We start from the raw sequence: 21,630 nt of genomic DNA, 5'->3' as shown, positions 1-21,630 counted from the left end.
ATCTCACGTTGGTGTGGTTTGCAAGTAAGCAGCTGCACTGTGCTGGGGCAAGGAGCTGCTGGGTCATCCAAATCCCTGTGGCAGACAGCAAGGCAACTTCAGCAAGACATCTTGGGACCAAGCTGCATATCAAGCATGTCTCGCAATGGAGAAGTGGGATTCTTGGGAAATCAAGGGAGGGGGAAGGTTTCTTGGAAGTGAACATCTTTCACTCCCTTTAGGTGAGCTGTATGTGTTTATTACTCTCTGCTATGTTAATGTTTTGGTGTATGGCTTGTAGAGGCTGAAGGACGCTCTGCCTTGTCTCCTGATTATCTTGTCGGCATAACTGTCACCATCCATTATCATTATGATTTTTTTCATAGTTCTGACAATTTTGATTGATTAATCTTGCCCTAAATAGCAAGCTAATTAATAAAAGAGCCTCCCTAGTTTACTAAACACTTGAAAGATGATGGCTTTACACAGCCAAATCTGTATTATTTTAAAATACAGATTTGATTAAAGCAATAACAATATTGCTACAAGCCACTCTTTTGTCTTATCCTCTTCTTGCCTCTCCCTAAAACTCACCAACTGCCTTTCTCTCAGATGCTGGTAAGGACCAACAGCAAGGATAGGAGCATGTGAGGAAACACGCTGATTCTCTGTCTCCGTCACAAAGGGCTGATAATGATGCAAAAAAATTTTGACCAACCATTTTTAAGGCTGATCTGTATCTCACATATTAGACAAGATTTCCTTAGCAAGAACATGATATTAAAATCACCCTGGTATCATTGATTTTTCAAATACATATGTATATCAAATCTGACTTAAGTGCTTCATGGAGTCAAAAATAATCAGATACATCAAATTCTTTGTTCTAGATAAGCAGCCCATAAAAAACACTACTAGTAACATTTATTTTCCACCTTGAGAAAGCTTTGCCCTCCATAAAGTTTACTAGGAGTGTTTACTCTTAAATCTTCGGAAAAAAACTCTTCTTAATTCTTATTCAGTAATATCTCTTTCCTCCATTCTGCTCCATAGTTAATTGTCCAAAGTTGACTTCGGTAGCAGTATTCAGCAATAATAACAACAATGTGGATAATATAAAATAACATACATGGAATTTAATCAGTTACTATTTACCAGTATATATAAGAAATTTCAAAGACAGATCCCCTCAAATATCTGTTTTTGTCAGCGTCAATTCAGTAGAAGGATTTTTCCTGATGACAGCAGGATGAGTAGCCAGAAAAGTCATCAATTACTTCATTTTCCATCTATAAAGTGATCCCTAAGTCTATAACCAAAGCAGTAGAAAGGCACAAACAATTCTATGGCAAATCTGTATCATTGTTTCTCTCCTGTCTTTCCTGCACCAAATACATTTAAAATCTGAGGTTAAAAGTGAGGTTTTCTGTTAAGAAGAGGATGAAACATTGTCATCTGAGATTTAGGATTTTTAACTCTTAAAAGTCTACAGTAGTTAACTTATAGTATAAAGGGTGTAAAGAAAGATTTAACAGACTTCAGAAAGAGACAACTACATAGGTAGAACACTGCAACTTCACTGTCTTCTTAAGAAGGACACAATGGAACAAAAAGAGCATCAAAACTGGACAGATCAGAGCCCAAATCCAGAGACATATGCAATAAAGCTTTTTATCTCACCACCTAATTGTTAGATTCCCAGGGTATAGAGTGGAAATCCCAAAAACAGAATGAGTGCCATGGCTACCCATAGAACAAACAGGTAGCAGTCAGGTGCCCAGGGACAACAAGGCTGTAGAGTTTCTTAGTGGCCTGTAAAAATGCCGAGGTGTGTTTCTGACAACTGGGAGTTACAGATCCAAACTATTTACTGGACTTCAGCCAGCACACAGTTTCTCTGGACAGAAATGGCTGGGTCGGAATACTCACTAAGCATGTGTGAAACATTCAAAACATCAGGTAGAGCAGCTGTTATTGTCTGAAAAACAGCTAGAATCTGACAGCAGGTATAGTGAATACTGAAGATGTAAAATGGTTAGGTACACAGTGTTTGACTACACTGAGGCACTGATGTTCATTAATACAGAGCAGCAAAATGTAGTTTATTAAAGTATTTCACATATTATCCTATACAAGACAATTTATGATCTGCAAGATTTGTTAAGGCTGCTGTGAACGATAGAGTTATAGTCCAACCACAGCACCATGAAAAGAATGGAATAATTTCATTAATGGTTAACAGAGTTAGTGACCATGATAATCAAACTGGATCTATTCATTTATGACTTATGGAAATCCCAAAATTGTATTTGGGCAGAAATAATAGACTAAAGGGACGTTTGGTTCATTCAGATTAGGAAAGAGAACTGATTGGGAGAAATGCATGTTGAAAAAAAGCTGGCCTGCACTACCAGCAACCTCCCACAAGCTTCTTCTGGAATTCTAACAAAGATTTATGTCAGCCGTTTTACAAGAAATGTTCATCTCCTTTTACATCCTCTCATAGAAGCAGTGCTGAGAGATGGCATAACTGCATGCATCTTTCCCACTGGGTTAGGTGCTTCGTAATAATTGTGTATATTGATTTTGGTTTAAATTACTTTTCATAAGCCTTAGCCTTGCTAGCTCTTAACTGAAGTTCTAGTCGTGGACCCAGAGAAGCACAACTGCTTTCATTGCACAACCTAAAGGATTCAGTGCAGCACAGCCCCAGCATCACTTTCAACAGTTGGGGGGGAGGGGGTAGCAACTCCTTTTGGCTCTTTCTTAGACCAAGACAAAGCGTTGTGCTATGCAGATATGTGCTAGTCTGCTTTAACATTTGCCCTACGCAGCATGTAAAGGCAACCCAAGCCATGCAGCCATTCCCCCCTCTTTTAAGCATCATGGCAATATCCTCAGCATCTACCAATCACTTTCTAAAAACAAAAACAGAAGCTAGGCCACAAATTCACTGGATACCAGGTATCACAGATACCGGCTTAGGTATCTATCTAACAGTTAGGGAACTGTTTCTTTCTCCAGTATAACAGTAAACATTATCATCCTACCCACTCCTAAATTCATCCCAAACCAGACCCAAATGATACATAACTAATTAAAGGCAGAATAATTGTCCTTAATTTGTGTTTAGCTTTAAATCCTTACAGTTCTATTTCAGACCTAAAGAACTTGTAAGCTTGTCTATTCTTGTCAGCTGTGCTACTCTAACAAAAATAATAGGTAGAAGCTTTGCCTTGCCTACATCCTTAGACAATCAGAATTATAGCAATGCTTGACACTAAAAATTACTAGTACTACTTATAAAAAAGGTTTGTTTTATACCAGATGCATCCTGAGCAACAGAACTGAATCTAGGTCTCTCACTGGCATGTCGTCTCTGAAAGACTTGGGCAGCCTCCCCTCTTCCCCATTTCACTGATACATTCCGCACAAAGCAAACCAGACTGTTTAAATGACAGTCACTGAGTGGTATGGTCATGGCACAGGACAAACATTTATTTATTATTTATTTTAGAAAACAAAGTGTTTTGATTCACTTACATTGAAAGAAAATCCATCACCAGATATTTTTCAAATGGGAAACCAAAAAAGGTATTACTTAATTAATGCTATATCCAGCATGCAGACTAACATAAACTGGTTGGGCACAAGAAACATGCACTGCCTGCATTCCTTTTTACAGCCAAGAATGCCTAGAAAGTTGTAAAGAAAGTCTGTTTTGTTCTTCAGTTTGTGTTTTTCAGAGGTAGACTTAAGAGGAAATAATGAATATTAAAAAAAAAAAAAAAAAACAAACAAACAAACTTTGAGAACAACCGAAACCTAGCAGTGAGTAGGTTCTGCTGCGGCAAGCTTGCTAAAACAAAAGCCATACATATATATGTACGTTTTATACAGAATGTATGTATATATGTGTAACACTCAGTTACTTATTAAAGAGCCAGCTTAAAAGCCAAGAGCAAAATGATTTTATCCCCATGAATGAAGAATTCTCTCTCCCCCAAACCATTCCTATTTTTCCAGACAATTAATACTGAAGTCAGAAAGATAAAAAGCATATTTCACCAGAATGGAACACCTAAGCAAATCACACGTACCATTTTTAATTCAGCTTTTGGCACGAGACATCTTGCTAACATAACTAGTTTTACATTGCAATATCGATATTGCAGCGTTCTCCGGGTTTAACACATTCACAACTGACCCACAATAAAGAACCAACCTACAAAGCTCTTGGTTAAGTGTCCGCAGCTGCTCCCTTAACCACCAGTTCCTCTTTGTTTCTTCACTAAGATTATTGCTTACTAGGAATAATACAGGATATTCAAACTCCAGTTCTTCTCCAGTTTTACAGTTGGACAAATTTCCAAATATATTGTAATGTTTGCAGTGTAACAATTCTTAACGAAAAGTGCTGTTTCATATCTACAGGGCCCACAACTCAAAGGTCCCAGAGAGCTTCCTGAACTTTACACATCACGCACCGACTCTGCCGAAGAACAGGATGTGAACCTACTGCAGTGAGAAAGATCAATAAAAAGGCTGATAGTGACATACAGTACTGCCAAAACCCATTAAAAATACTGCACAAAGCCCCTTCCAAAGCACAAGCTTTATTTTTCTTCAAATTTTAGATTAAATACTATCTCAAATATTTCTAGTTCCTGGTATTTGCCTTGTGAGTTTTTAAGACATTAGAGTACATTTGGGTCATGTTCTGAAGCTTTGATACTAGAAATATTGTTTAAATGAAAGCTACAATTTAAATAAAAACGATTTGATGCCAGAAACATAATTAAAAAAAAAAAAAAGAAAAAAGTATCTCAAGTCCTTAATAGATCTGGCAGTAGTTACTACATGTAGAGCAGAAAATTAGTATGTTTTAAACATATTTAATGTTGAAGTGGGAGTTTTATTTTATTGTTCTCCTTAGAAGCCTAATAATCTAGCTGTTCAAGAACTAGCTGAGGGCTTCTCCTTACAGAAGCAAGATAAAATTTTCAGTGTTAGATAAGAACAGAGGCTGTCGCTAAACTCACCAGGATCTACATGCCAGATTTTGCTGGAATTCTTCTTGAAACATAATAGCTAATGGAGTAATACACTTAAGTATGGAAAGGACAGTAAGTTTTCCATTATGTGGAAAACTCAAAGCCTGGACTCAGCAGGAACAAGGAGAAAACAACCTCATGCCATACACCATCCTATATGTAAAAGTAAAAGAACAATATGATCAAACGGCAAAAGATCCAATATCCTAAGAACTGCCAGAGTGGAAAGTACTTAACAAAAGAGTTTGATTCCTTCCCCAGAATTATGGCAATGGCTGTAATTGTGAAACACAGTGCAATAAATGTTACAGTAAAGACTGAAGAATTTGAAAAATTCACTAAGCTTCAAAAAAAAAATCACTGAAATTTCACTACGGTGAACAATTTCCACCAAGCATTTGTAACATTAGATTTTCATAAGCTCATAATTTGACTATATTTAGTTTACAGGTTTACAAGGAATAACAAAAGCTACAAATATCTACAGCTGAAAGCTGTCTCTGAGGGAGAGCCCAGACATACTGAAACTTCTCAAAAGAATGATGCAACTACTCAATTCATTCTGCAATTTTTCTATTTTTCTTCCAGTAGAAGTCCTCTCATGTAATGGCAAAATTTTAACTTTGAAATTTTCCTTTAGCATATTCCTTCCATAGGCCCACTCCTGAAAACTTCTCTCTGTATATAAACCTGCATAGGAATACACTCAAACTTCTGGAAACTTTGAAGCCTCTGTAGACCAAGTTCAATGACAGTGTGAACAGACCAAATCAAATATTACAGACAATTAAGTAAATATAATATTTACATACTTACTCTAAAGTAACAGTTTACACTTTAAAATGTTTAAAGACAATATTATTTTCCTCTTGTTATTAATGTACATTCATTATTAAAATTAAGAAAACAAATTTTTCTTCATGTCTTTTTGTGTTGGTTTATAATCTAGTTACATTAAATGATCAAAGCATTCAAGTTAGGTTGTCCTGATTGGTAGAACAGTACAGTTTTTCATCAACTGAAATTACCTACTTAAAGGAAATATAAATATTTATATTTTGAAAAAATTGTATCACATGTCATTAGACACATTGTAAAACAGAATTTAAGTGTATCCTATGAACTGCTTTAGACCAATAATTTTGATTTAAAATGCAGTGTGCTTTGTGGTATGCAACAGCACAATTCAGAGATTAAGACAACTTTGAAATGGGTAAAATATATACATATATATGTGTATATATATATATGAGAGCCTCCAAGAAGGCAAGCAACATTAAGACTGTTTTTAAGTTGAGAGTTGAGGGGAAAAATACTAATAAATAATAATAAAAAAAAAAAGTAGCCAGTGAGAGCAGACAGTTTGCCAGTCCCAAGACAAGAAACTACTTGTTTTCTCTACAGATTGCTGCAGGTCCCACTTGGAGAAAAACACGTGTTGTAGGGTCTCCTTGATTTCCTAAAACCTCTGCCCCTAAGGCATGGTATGTACTGCACATGGGTGCAGCTATAAAAGCACAAGAGGGAGGGAGGAAGAGACAAAGGGAGGGAAAGAGGGAGATAACATACAGCCCTGCAGCTAAGACTTTCTAATCAATAGGGTTCTTGACAGGAATATAAATCTAACTTTCACACCGAACAGCTAGAGTTTCAAATTTTCACAGAAATCCTTATTTTAGAAATCACAAGGTTATAGGTTTGCTGCTGAGATTGCACAACAGCCTATCTAATGAGTGGCAAAAAAGCATTTTATACAGATCTATGGAGAACAGTATTCACACTTCACTTGAATCAATTTCCAGATTATTTATGCAGAATATAATAAAGTAATAAATATGAGTAAAGCACTGAGCAGACTTAAAATTGTCCTTACCTTCCAGATAAAACCAGTGTATGTACTCTGACAATATAATATGGGACTTTCAAAACAGGTGTTGAATGTAAGGATAATTTTCACAGAGAAAATAGTTTTGTATTTTTTAGATATAATATGAATTTGATTAAGTTCACATTCTTCATATGATGTTTACAAATTAGATAGCAGTATAGGACCAGATCAGGAGTGACCTATTTATGTTCCTCATCTTTTGATATCCTAAGGGAAATAATTCAAAAATAACATTTGACTGAAACTTTCAGATATGAATAGTTTCACACTTTCTCAAAGCAAGTATAAGAGTAAAAGGACAAATCCTTAGCGTATTGTTTGATGATATGTACTAAAAATCTAAATTTTTGGTTACCAGCTTTCCTCAGGGAAATCCAGTGGTCTTAACAGTTAGTCTATAGTACTGAAACATTATCCTAGGTAGTGTTGTAATATATTCATAGCGTCTATAACAGGAGCTGGTCTCTTTCTACATGTGCTGTCATAAAGTAGACAGTCTTCACAGTCTTTTTAGTTTGTATTTTTTCTTTTTTTTCTTTTTAAAAAAATAGCATTAGGAAAGGACTTAAGCCAAGAAATTCAATTTTTATGCTAATATTTGTCTATGAACCAAATGGATGTGAAGCTCACAAACTGAAATTTGATCACAGCCAAAACCAATTTGAAAATAGCTTCATTACAGAGTTTATTTGATCCAAAAGAAAATATTTGGAATTCCAAAGCTTCAATACGACAGCTTGCCCCGGATAAGCATTTGATCTATGTAAGAAACTAGGAAGAGGAATGTATTACGTGAGACAAAATTGGAGAATTTCAGTCTGAAATTGCAGTTTAAAGTTTACTCTGGAAAAGTCAAAATTCAAAACTCTTCTCCATGTTGTGGAATTGCTGTAACTGTTGACCAAGACAGGAAAATCCACCACCAGAACCACCTCCTCTCTTCTTGTATTATAAATGTAATATAAGAATATTTTATGACAGACAAACTCAGGACAGTACACCAATACATCTGAGCAATGCAACCAAGTGTATGCAACTTTTTTCTAAAAGTTTCCAGTCAGACCAGAGAAGCTGATGATGAGACAGACACAAGACAGAGAGATCTACAAGAAGTGCTTTAGGCTTAATGGTAATAATGATTATTATGAGCAAAGAAACTCCTTCCTGTTGTTTGAGTTTTATGATGAATACAGGAGTAGATTTATTTTTTTTTCCATTCCTTGTATACAGGCAAAATGGCAAAAACATTCCCATGCTGCACACTTGTAATCATTAACATCTAGAACTGATTGAGTGTTTGGACACAAAAAGAGAAAAAAAAGTAACTTATCAGTGAAGATTTTAACTCAGAGTTTCAAGAAAATGCAACTCTTCAGCTTTTGTCTTTGTTTCATTTCTCATCCTGAGTCTCCAATTAGCTAGACACAAAGTCCCAGAGGTATGACCTAAAGAGTATACCTGTCAGCACAGCTCGTTCCTGTGAATAAACACATAGCCTCTGCATCGGGTATTTTTGTTCCTTGACTCGACTCTACTATCAAGCAAGGTGTTAAGGCAAGAATGCAAGCCAGTTAATTAAGTGTATCAAGTATGAATCTGCAAATCCAGTGAAAGTGTCTCATATGCCACATGTCAGTTAGAATACACCCTTCTCCCTGCTGGAGAGGAATTAGCTTTATTAGCCTTTTTCCCTAGTTCCAACCAAAATTGCTAAGACAATTTGGGGGACAGATACTGTTTAAAATAACTGTAATCCTAAAAGGTTTATAACTTTAAGGTACAAAAATCATAGTTATTGGATGTATAGGACAGTACAATGTACAGGACAGAATGAACTGAAAGAAACAAAAATACAAGGCTATTCATAGTTAACGTTAGGGAGTTGTTAACAAGTTACTTCACTTCAGTTGTTCCTTGTTCTTATTCCTCCTATTTTTTATGCTTAAAGTTATTCTTCAGCTTGCAAACTCCTCTTCTAAACAAAGACAACATGCTATTTCAGTATTAAAAAATAAATAAATTTTACTTTCTATGACAAGTCTATACAATCCCATGTTCTGTATTTAATGATGTGGAAAATCTTCTAAAATACTGTCTACCTACACGTTTCCAAAATGCTAAAAATCTAATTATTGTAGATCCTGATGAAGATATGTGACAAACATATTGAATATAATTACCTATTTTGCAGACATTTTTAACTTAGAATCCACCAAGTGTATTAAAAAAAAAAAAAAAAAAAAAAAGGAAGACAACAGGTAGTCCTGCAGCTACTTCTTTTTACAAGATTTTTTTTTAATCTGTAGCATATGCAAAATGTTTCTGATATTTCTGATGTCACTCTTTAAGAAAACACTAAATAATATTGAACTTCCCTAAGAAATGCAGGAAACACTAGATTAATCACTAAAACATTGTCAGATAAATCACAAAATCCAGAACCAAAAACAAAAGGGAAAAAAAAGAAAAAAAACACTATACACTAGGCATGATATACAATAATTTCATGCTACATTCAATTGTACTCACAGTTGACACTGGTCTCCTTTGATTCCTTTAGTTGTGCAGAAACATTTTCCTGTTTGCATGTGACAAATATTTGCATGTCCACTGCACGTGCAAGCTACAAAAACAAAAGAGAAAAGTAAGATTTATCCACCTATATTATACTTTATAACCAAAGCATTTTTCATGGATATTAATGCTGTATCCTAAGACATTTCCTACAAGCAGTATTTTTAAAAAATGTTATTACTTCAATTGCAATCTTCTTTGAAGAACACTGTACCAGCACAACAATTTATTTTCTGTTAAGAACTCTGCATGTGTCAATAGGTGCTCTCCACCGCAGATTATTGACAATATAAACCACAGCAGTTTAAGAAGAGCCATTACAGTCTACAATTTCAACATGCCTTTGTATGCAGCATAGAAAATTATTAATACATCTTTTCTATACGGGATGAAATCCTGACCAATGGCAAAAGCAATGTCAAGACTGCATTAGTTGCAAATGTCTAACTACAGAAAGTATCATTACAGATGCTTTCTAAAATGTCTAATGTATCTGGAACTCTTAATTTTGACAAGAGAAAAGAAAAAGAATGCTTTGAAACCATTTGGACAAAGGCTGAGTTAATACTATATCAATACACATTGTATATTAACTATAGTTAATACGATAGCTATGGGTCCACAGTAAGAATATTCTAGAATTTAAAGAAATAAAATCCTGAAGCTTGGAAGGGAACTGGAGGGGATCGACATGATTACTCCACTCTACTGTCATTCTTTCTAAACTCAGTGGCTAAAGTAAATCTCTCCACCATGGTCTCTCCACTGCCACTCTTGTTGCCTGATGGATTCCCATCTCAAGTCTTTTTTTTTTTTTCCTCTCTTTTTTTTTTCTTTTCTTTCCCATGTTTATAGGAATGACTACTTTGTTTAGGCAGTCGTCCCTCATTTCCACCCATGCATAAAAAAACTTAATAACCTCCCTCTGGTAAATATGTCATTAAATCCCCACCTCATACTGGAATAATGATCTGCTGCTAATCATACTATAGTTAAAGTCTTTCTTTAATACAAAGCAATTCTGAACCTACATTGATGATCATATTATGCTTTCATTGAAGTTTTCATTACAACTAAGATAAAAGATTTAATACATGGGCTCCTGCTTGGGAGTAGATATAATAATAAGTAGTGACCTGTATATAATAGAAATTTATTTTCCACTTATTAATCTTAATATTGAAATCTAGTTTTTAATTTCTATCATAGGAATTGAGTTTTACTGTTCCTTTTCTACTTATAAAGGATAATACAATGAATACTTCTGTGGCAGTGTCCCATACTACACACATTATAATCTCTCTACCCCAACCTAAAAATAAAAAGGGGAAAAAAAGGCAAGCCAGACTAGAACTACAATAATGCATAAGGTATCACTGACAAAATTCTTCAATGCCAGGAATTGTATGATTTGTTCAGCCTTCCAAACTCGTTAAATAGCCAGCTGTAGCTAAAGGAGGGGTTCTTATTAAAGAGGTACTAGAGATTTAAACTGTCTAGGGCTTCCCTTTTGAGAAGCATTCTGGAGCTGCTTTTCCGCCTCAGTCATAATTGTGGCCACCAAGGAAAACAGGACCCAAACGAATATAGGAAGAACTCAGAGTCCTGGGTGAAGGTGATATTTGCAGTTACTACTATTCACAGTATGGATGCATGACATGCAGTAAGCCATCCCTCCACAAAAATTACATGAGTTTTAAAACACTTCTTACAGCCTGCATATGAGACGTATAAAATTATCTGAACCCATCTCGCTGCTTCTTCACAGGTAAGTATACTCAAAGTATGATCTCGACCCTTCAAAACAGATGTTCACTGAAGTTTTACACCTCTTTAATTAGTTATGTTTTCCTAAATCCATTCACGTCTTCCTCTCTACATTTTCATGGAATGACTATTTAGACACTTTCAGCCTGTTCTCAAAAGTTAATTTTAATTGCGTAAAACCTTTGCTATACTATCAATGAAAAGCAAAGGAATATATTCCTAACAGATCATTCTACTTATGGTTATTCGCTATTAATAGTGAAGCACCATTACAAGACAGCATAAAAACTAAGGGAGCTAAAAGGCTGCATTTCAGAAAATATTCCAAAAGCTGTCAATATGTTGACAAATACAGAAGCTATTGCCAACCAACGTTAATTATTACTCTTATAGCTACTTCTAACTTTATATGAAGTACATCACAAATGTGGAAGTGGAACTTCCTTTACTAGAGTATCTTTTATTCAGCAAAAGTATTTAAACACTCAATTATAAAATCATTTGGATACTATGCATCTTTATTATCATGAAAAAACATCATAAAAGGAAGTATACATTGCAAAAGTACTAGATGAAGCCATATGAGACTTTCTGAAAGAACAAAAAAATTCCTTTCTACATGACGTCCTATCCAGTGCACAAAATTACTGATAAAGCAAACTTTTCAGTACCACTTATCCCCATGGACATCTAAATCAAACCAGCATCTATATAGTGCACTTTAGTGTACTATGTGCCTGCTCACACAGGAGTCCAACAGATACACCGCTCTCCAATCAGCCAGATTTCTCTTTCCGTTTTAAAGTGCATCATGCTTTGGTCACTGCATTCTGTCCCTACCTCTAGGGTATCCTGGATTTATACTTGAGAACCATTAAAGATAAATAGCTGATGGAACCTATTTTCCCACGGAGTAGTGTCTAAATTTTGATTTCTGTGTATTAATAATATACACAAATAAAGGGTATGTTCATAAAGGGTACTTTCATAGCTCAGTCTCTCTCCCCAAGAACACTGACACGGCTGCTCCACATAACCTACATTCTCATGACACTTACATGAAGCATATATGGTGCTAATATTAGTATGGATAGAAAAGGAGAAGAAAGAAGGAGTAAGAAGACTCAGAACCTTGTGTTCTGGATTCCTTGTCAATGAAAAGCCTAGTCCTGATTAGCTCAGCAGCTAATTTTCTTCTATTACAAGATGAACAGCAATTACTCTTATTGATAGAGTTCCTAGTAATTTAACTGTTCCCTGGACAATACCTTGAAAAAGGCCATCATGAGCTAATCACTTTTACATTATTTTAAAAACGTCATCTGGACAACTTCTGTTTAATGCATAATTTAATTTATCTCAGGCTTGGAAGTCATATTGAAAAGTGGATTCCTACTGATCTGTGGACCTCTATGTGTGAAATAATTTAAAAAACAAAATACATATAAGCTTTACCTGCTGTTACTGAAGTAAATGTGAATACATGCTATCAAACAAATGCAACAGTACAAGCAGCACAATATTACACAATATTCAGTGGAAAAAAAATTTAGATGTCATTATCTTTGTGCAACACTGCAGGTTTTTTCCACTGGCCGACTTTCAAATAATACAAAAGAAATTATGAACTTGGAATATGAACCATGCCTACTAATTAGTAAACTGCAACCTAAAGCAACATTTGATTTCAAAGTAAAGCAATCCTGAAGTCAAAAGCTACAGAATCTAAAATGATACTGCTGGTACACATAAACATGTTGGGTCATTAAGTAAATCCTTGCCCATGATTCCACGTTTATACTGAAAATATCTAGGCAAGAATGTGTTCCTTTATTGTTTTATCAGGAAAGGATGTTTGAAATTTAGCTCAACCAGGCACCTCCTACCTCAAGAAGATTTCTCATTATGTACTGTATAGATACCTGTGTATAGGTTGGGTGAGACAAAAGTTTAAAATATACACATATATGCATGCTTTTTTTAAGAAAAGTCCAGACCACAAGGCCAAGCAATGCAGCTCATAGCTGTACAGAGTCTGAGATCGGTAAAAATACATGTGGAACCCAAAGCCTGCTGCTTCTTTTTTTTTTTTAACCCCCCTGTTTAACCATTCTTAGTGAACACATTTCTCTTCTGATAGGACTGTAACTCTACAGTTCAAACTGTAGCTACAGCAATATCTTTCACAGCCTAATGCTAGGAGAAAAATGCCAAACCCTGGAATCATTTTTAAAGCACACGAAGCAAGCATTCTCAGCTTATAGAAGTCAGCACAAGAAATGAAATTTACATTGTCTGTTTTTATGTGGTCCCACCTCCCTCAATGCCCACGCATTTGTTTTCGAGGAATGAGGCTTAAACTCCAGCAGCAGCAGCTGCAGCTAAAGCTTGCATCAAGTAGCTTTTTTTCTGCTAAAAAGGACAGTTACCTTTAATATTGATTTAAAGAAATATTTAACAGGATTCTTCTTTGTAAGAACTCCCTAAAGCTAAAGAAAAAGGAAATAAGAGTTAAAATGAAAGCTTTACTTAAAACTTTACATTACAAATATTTCCCTCTTTTTTTCATTTATATTTAATAAAAGGTTTAAGAGTCTGAGTAGAATTGCACACTGGGGTAAGCAGAGATTTCTGACTGAAAATCCTAGGCTCCCACTACTTAATGCTAAGTGGTGGGAGGATCACATTATTGCTTTTGATTTTCTGGGTCTGTCTGCCACATCAGTTAACATATCTGAGACACTGTCAAGGAAAATTTCCGATTTTTATGCCTTAGAGTTCTACAACAATTGTATTTCTTACAGATGCTCGACTAGGCACAGTGTGAATCTGCCTTGCCACATCTCTCAAGTGACATTCAGTTGGTACATTCTCTATCGTGATTATGCTTTAAATAATATCCAATTCTTAACAAGAAATATTTCATTTGGGACACTGACTTAAAATTAGAGCACGAAGCACACCTAGACAAACAGATCTGCTGGGTTAGTAGAAATTATGTAGAAACAGAAATAATCTTTATGCTTCTAGACAGGGATCCAAAAGGAAGAAGAAAACCTCCCAAAACCTTTTCCACTGCAAATCCTGGCTACCGGATCATACAAAGGGAAACTCCTAGACTAATCTCATCTTAAAAGCAATTGAATCCAAGTGACTTGTTCTGAGAATGATTTTTTTTTTTTTTTGCTTCCTAACCAAGACAAACAGAAAAAGGTTTTTCAAACCATCAGCTGTGCTCTGAGTCTAGTCTCGCTGAAGCCAATGGAAACATGTCTACTGGGAGTCGAAGTGAGGCACATGCTGAAGCATTTGAAAACTCATACTGCATCTCTAAAACATGTTTGGGGGAGTGGAAACAAATAGAAAGATAACATCACTTATTATTCCGGAGCAGGGAAAGGCATTCTAAGCCTGAAAATCTTTTCTTTATTAAAAAAAAAATAAAATATAGGGAGGCAATTTTTGGTCCTAGCCTCAAAAAATAAGAAATAAAAAAGAAGAAAAGCAAACCATCAACACAGAAAACTGTTCGTTGTGTCATTGCCATTATAACTTTTGATGTGTTCCACTAGGCGAACCATGGAACAAGATGCTACAGAAGAGACAGATCTATCTGCAGGGTACATCAGACTCTACTGCTGTACGTACATATTCCAGCATTCACAGCAGCACCATACTCGAACACTTTCAGGAAGTCACAATGATCTTAATTCTCTCTCAAATCTCTCCTGAGAGTAATCAGTGCAGAGAATAGCTTGAAATCCTGCTTCAGCTTTACAGCAAGTTTAATATAAGGTAACATTCTAATGGTGTTAACTGTTGTTCACATTCCCTATTTCTTCCTAATTCAAGTGGTCATATTCAGTATTCAGAATCCAGAAATGAATATCTGAGAAGCAAATGGTTAAAATGGAAATATACAGAATTTTCTTCTCATTTAAAATAAAAGTAAAAATCTATATACCAATACACTACTGATTTTAAATAATAACAGTGAGTTAAGACTGGGTAATATATTTTAAGTAAAATAATTAATCACACCTCTAGCATACAACAGGGATTGATAGCATAACATGTCTTTCTTCCCTCATGGGAAAGAAGTACATCTGTCATTCTCTATTTCATTATTCACACAGGGCTAAGAGGTTTTAATTATAAGGTTAAGCTTGAGACTCAAAATAAATGTCAGTTTCTGCTGGATTTTAGAACGATCTATTAGGCAAGATTAGCATTAATCTTACGCCTTCCAAAATAAATTATAATCCACAAAACTCAGAAAAACTTGTTACTGGTGCTTACGTTCCCCCAAAAAAGCATCAAAATTAGAATGGTCACTATTCTAATACTTCATGTGTGAAAAAAAATTGAGGAACAGAATACGGACGCATCATTTAATTCAAAATATACTGTTCTATTCTGATGGAGATTTCGTTTATGTTGCAAATTCCTTCCCAAATGTGTGTACATTCTTTAAATCAACTTCAAAAATTTACATGAATTATATCATATGGTGTTTTTTGTTGTTGTTGTTTTATTTGTTTGTTTTTTTTTTTAATTATATCAGCTAAAGAATTCTTCTTGAAAGTATGACTCTAAATTTTAGATGCAGTATTTTGGAGCCAGTGAGTTATTCACCTCTATCACAACTAAGAAACATGAATACAGGAAATAGAAACATGATTCAAAGCAGTCAAAATTATATAAACTGCCTCCGGGGTGAGTTTTAAGAATGAGTTCTCATCAACTTTATGTTCAAGGTATTGATATACCTTAGAAATTCAGTCCTCTGTAGGTGCTGGAAATGATCCCCGACACTGGCAAGATTTAACATCCCATTAACGCCACCCTTGTCAACTATTTTACCGTAGCTATTGGGTGGACTTTTGTAACAAATCTCCCAATCATCCCCCTGCTATAATGGTTTGGTCTGTTCCATAGAGTCGCTCTGGAGTCCATGAATATAATTTTATAGGAATGAAACAAAACCAGAAGATGGCAACAGGGCCACAAAGGCAATGAAAGGGCTGAGGTATCTTTCTTATTAGGAGAGCTGAGAGAGCTGGGATTCAGCCTGGAGAAGACAAGGCTCAGGGGGAGCCTAGAGAAGGCTCCAGTTGACCCTCCTTGAGCAGAGGTGTTAGATGCTTTTCCATAAATGTTACACTCTACAGGTGAGTACAACAGTGTTGTAAGGCTGTTGCAACAGTGCAACTGTGCACTACTGTACATGCATGTTGCTCCTTAGGACAGAAACAGTGAAATGGGCTCAACTTCAGGACTTTTTCCACATTACTGCTAGCATCTGATGGATCTTTATTTATTCCACCATTAAACACCTTGGTGTATAACTTCTATAACTCAAAAAATATGAAATTTTCTTTAAAATAAGTACGTATCAAATGATGCAGCTATTATTACGAATCAAGGTCTGAGTAAAAAAAAACCTGCAACTCCTTTCCAACTGAGATTTATATTATGCATATATGATTTTCTTTAAGCAATTCTTTTAAATACTTAGCTGCCATGCTAACATTTGAAGAAATCATTAAATATTAAAAAGATACAAAACCTATGAATATGCTTACAATATACAAATTTAACCTATTTTTGTAATCTTATTTTTAAATATTAACAGAAGTCACATTAGAGGTTTAAAACCAGCAACAACAACTAAAAACCACCCCAGCAATTTCTATTCCAGTTTTAGGCAAACAGCAGTTCATACTGCTGTTCTGTACAATACGGTGATTCTAATTAAACAGAAAGACTCTATGATAACAATATAATCCAGTAGAGTAAATCCATGCTGTAAAATCACAACCCTATAGAATTTATTAAATAACAAATCCATGGCACAATTGATTCTGAGTTGCTAGGTCAGCATATAAACGTTCTTGCTGATGCTGACAACTAAAGAATACCCATCACCATTTCCATGAAGTACGCATTTTAGACAATTGAATTTAAAAACATTTTTATTGCTCAGCTCCCATCTCTAACATAAAGCTGCAAGAGTGAGTTCTCTCTGAAACAGAGCTCACTACTAATGGTACTTTAACTTAATATGTTTGTTTACTTCAAAGATTATTAAACCAGTAGCTACACATGGATAAACTCCTCTAAGACACCTTGCTGATCTTGTTGTTGTTGTTGTTATTATTTTTTAAAGGAAAGCTATGATAATGCTATTAAATATTCAGGTGTACTATTTTGTTAATTTTGCTAATGTGCAAGGCATAAGGTGTATCAAAAAAGGACGTCCAGGCTTTCTCATGCAGCAAGACTAAGTATGAAATTGCAAGTTTAAACATATTAGATACAACATTGTCATGCTCAGTTTCACTGTAAATGTTCACTTATGTAATTCATTAGTCTACTCATATGAGAACTGCCCTTCTGAGCCAGTTTTTGTTTGTTTTTATATTACTAGCATAACAAAACTGCCCAGTCATCTATTTTTTTCTGGAAGTGTATATTCAACTAGAAGCCCCTGATACCCTGTTAGCATTCAATAATTACTTTATAAGAAATACATCCATCCAATCTTTAAGACAAACACTATAAAAGCAAACAGATGTGCTCAGCGATGCTCATGCAATCTTACTAATTGAGTAGCATTAAAATAAAGCTAAAGAACTTCACTGAAGTACTGAGCAATAAAAGTAACTGTTGAAAGAAAGCTGGTATTAGAAAGTAATGGTAAACACTCCAAAAGGTACACACAGGTCAAATGCAACTATCATTTCATAGTGGCATGATTAACCTTCAAGATAAGCCAGTCATATTAGACTAATTAGCACATATAACTAATTTTAGCCTAATTTTTTTATGGCTTATCTCGAGTTTTCTCTTTCATTGGTCTCACAGCATTTTATTTTTTATAGTCCAATAACGGCACACAAGAAACAAAAACCTTATCTACGTATATTCATGCAATACTATGGTATAGTTGTTATATACTTGCCAGAAGGAAAAGATAGAAGAAATAGACATAGCTTTAAGAATTATATAGGTAGGATATGCACAAATTCTGCAACCACGAACATCACATATATAGCACACACGCATCATCACCTAAAGCAAAGTCAGATATTCCCAATATTCATAAAAAAATTGATCATTGTTTTTCCATCTCAATACTGCATAAAAAAATGTTCTGGAAAAGGCAAATATTCTCAATCACCCAGGCAGCCATTTTAGTAACATTAGCTGCTCCTCACAACATGGTAATTTTTTCAGTATGCACCAAATCTGTTTTCTCAGTTGCAGTGCATCCTATCCTATGCTCTTCTTTGATGGGCAGATACCAATGGGATATCTTTGAAAGGAGAACCCATCGGATACAGGAATGCTCATGTTCCCATTCAAAATGAGCAATTCACCTAAACCCAAATGTGATTTTAACTTCTTTTCTGCTATTTTACAGTCACTGCAAAACACAGCCAGTTTCACCTGACCATGACCTAAGCCTACCAAGATCATTTGATTACTAGTAAGATGATTATTCTTTTTGCTGAAAAAAAAATGCAGTGTCATGCAGTTAAACAATTAAAAAGCACAAGGGAAATTTCCTTAGCTTTTTGAACTGATACATACATTCTAGAATCAGCATATTTATAAATAAAATAAAAATTAAAATAAAGGATACTGTGCTAAACACTATCTGAGAAACAAGAAACAGGATGATTTTCTGTTCCAGAAACATATTATGGTTACACCAACACAGTCTTATAGAAAATTTCTCCATGTAAAGGTTTGCATTTATTCTTAATCCATTTTTACATTTGAGCAACATAGCTCTGCAATATCTGTATTTCATTATTTCTTCTGTTTAAAGCATGTATCCTGAAAATTGAACTGTTTTTTTTTTATTATTATTTTTAATTTTTGTAATAAATACCTCTCAAGCAATCATACTAAATCTGTCTTTAGTCATCAGCAACTAATATTATAAAGACAGGTTGGAAAACCATAACTTGTTTTATTCAAGTAGATAATGAAAACAGAACCCAGAAGATTAATATTGAAATACGAGATCTATTTTTCCCATTATGAACTGAACAGAATCTTAAGAAATTAATAAGAATTTTGCTGTACCTGACTCTTTCATGCCAATACCAAATAAATATATTATTGGGATGAGAGTACAGATTTTTTTATAGCGTGTTCTTGGGATCATCCAGGAATAATATCCATGGACAGTATTTCCTACTGAAGTCCATACTATAATCTTTCCATAAGAACTCAAAGTACAGTATCAGCAATTTTATTTTCTCCATGTTGATCTGTGAAGAATATGAACTTTTACACTTTGAATAAGTAAACTCAAAAATTCTACATGAAAACATTATTAAACATACTTTATTTGGAGAAGCTTAACATGTCCTATATATCACTTTCCTTTTCATTCTTTCCACTTACTCATTTCATTTTTAAATAAAATATATGTTATTATAAATAGCTTTCACATTGAATTTTACAGTGGATTCAGCTGTGAGTTTTGTTAGTTCAGGCCAAAAATTAAACTCTGTATCTCATGTGTAGTACCAGTTCTTCAAGCAAGCAAACATTTAGAGAGATGTTTCTTTCAAACACATGTAAGATTAAAAATGTTATTCCTTAAATTACTTTTGTTTTCTTGTTTGTGAAGAGTCTTTTCACAGGAAAACAAAAGATAAAGTTAGAATTGCTGAAAAATAAGAAATTTCAGGTGTGGCAGACAAACTTTTATTTAGCAAAAACTAAAACACCAGAGCTTTATTTGATTTCGATGTTGTTGTTGTTTTGTTAAGGAAAAACACAAACTTTTTTAAAGGAAAAACACAAACTAATCAGTTTGGATGCCTTCATTGTTGCATGTCCTCTCTGAGATGTGTTTAAGCAGACTTTTTCAGACATGAAAGGCATAGTATATTTTATTTTTAAATTTTCTTGAAAAAGACAGCTGCCTCTCTATTGCCAATTTTGAAAATTTGATGAAAGGAAGTTTTTGGCTAAAAGACTGCTATTTGTTCCCTCTATCTAAAGAGAGTACATAACTTCCTAAATTATAACAGGAAAAAAAAAATCAAAGATTATTATAAGGCAGTATGAAAAGCAAAACAATTTAAACCACTCAGTAACTATTCATAGTGGCTTTAAATGTCAAAAAATTATTCCAATCCAAAGAGAAAAACAACTAAAATCAACAACTGGTGATTGCAACTATTTGTGTGTATTTGGTCATTCAGGATAAAAGCCCAAGGAAGAGAAATGTCTTGCACAATTTATCAGACAAAAACGGCACAAAATGTAAAGAAGGCAGCAAATCATTTCTCTGTATTAGCCATCAGGAGGTACAAAACACTACTGATTTTTAATGCATTCAACTGTGGGTGAAGTTTTTTCCTCACTTAAATAACTAATGTGGTTCTTCCATTGTAATGTATTGCATTTACCACTCAGAAAATGAAGGCAGAATCAACTGCAATCAAACAGAAATGCCATTTCAAAAGTTTTTTTTTTTTTTTTTTTTTTAAGAGAATCTTCATTCTAACAGTTGGAAAATTATTTGTGTGATGCCTGAAAAACTATTTTCTAAACAGCCTGTAGGAGGTTTAGGAGGTTTCCAAGAGTCTTATGGACAGGGATGACCATTTCAGTGCAAAATGACAATTTCTTTACTCTTCTTCCATGTTGCTGGTGGCGTGTTCACATGTAAGGATTCAAATCAGTAACTCTGTGGCTTTCTGTTACACCAGGAGTGTCTGTCATACCTCTGACTGATGTACAAGCTCTGATCTAATTTTAACTGATACGCATATAACCAGATAATAAATAAATAGATAAGAAAATAAATTATTTTATGCTGTAAAATTGCAGTATGGAAAACACCATGCTGCATGTCACCTGTCAGGTTCACCAGCTGTCAAGGGACATATTTGAAGGATTTTCCTGCAGAAGGATTACAAAGAGATGCTGGAAATTCTAACTGACTGCAAATCAGTTAGATCTGCAGTCTCTGCATTTAGAACTATGAGAATAACACAGAAGCTGTGAGTGGTTAGGTAACAAGAGAGAGCATGACCTTCTCAGCACCTAGAAAAATCTAGAATGGTAGATTGAGAAGCGACAAACAAAATGCCTACTTTTTCTTATTTCTTTATTTCTATTACATTTGGGACAAGACTCTGGGTATAGTCAAATGTTTATTTGAGTATAAAGTAAAGGCAATTCAAAAATGTCATCTTAAACCTAGAACTGTCAACGCTTAATCAGACGCTAGCATCTTTTTAGCCTACACATAGTACCTATGTGAACTGTTGAAATTTCTTTCAACACAAGGTAAACATGTCTTTTTAAGTGACACACATTTATTTTATTCTGAAA

The 21,630-nt window shown here is 34.5% G+C and overlaps 1 protein-coding gene across 8 annotated transcripts in view; it reads right to left on the bottom strand.

Annotated features, from left to right (window-relative positions):
* Nucleotides 1-21,630, bottom strand: part of ATRNL1 (attractin like 1) — a 494,732-nt gene that overhangs the window by 325,791 nt on the left and 147,311 nt on the right. For all 8 annotated transcript variants that reach the window (XR_005821433.1, XM_040563153.1, XM_040563155.1 and 5 more), the window contains exon 20: nucleotides 9,451-9,544. Coding sequence is in view for 7 of the 8 variants with exons in the window: in XM_040563153.1 (XP_040419087.1) it covers nucleotides 9,451-9,544 (94 nt within the window). In the remaining variant the exon portion in view is untranslated. The remainder of the gene's footprint in view (nucleotides 1-9,450; nucleotides 9,545-21,630) is intronic.

This window comes from Cygnus olor, chromosome 7, assembly GCF_009769625.2.
Source record: "Cygnus olor isolate bCygOlo1 chromosome 7, bCygOlo1.pri.v2, whole genome shotgun sequence".
NCBI classification, from domain to species: Eukaryota; Metazoa; Chordata; class Aves; order Anseriformes; family Anatidae; genus Cygnus; species Cygnus olor.
This window is presented reverse-complemented; position numbering and strand designations above follow the sequence as displayed.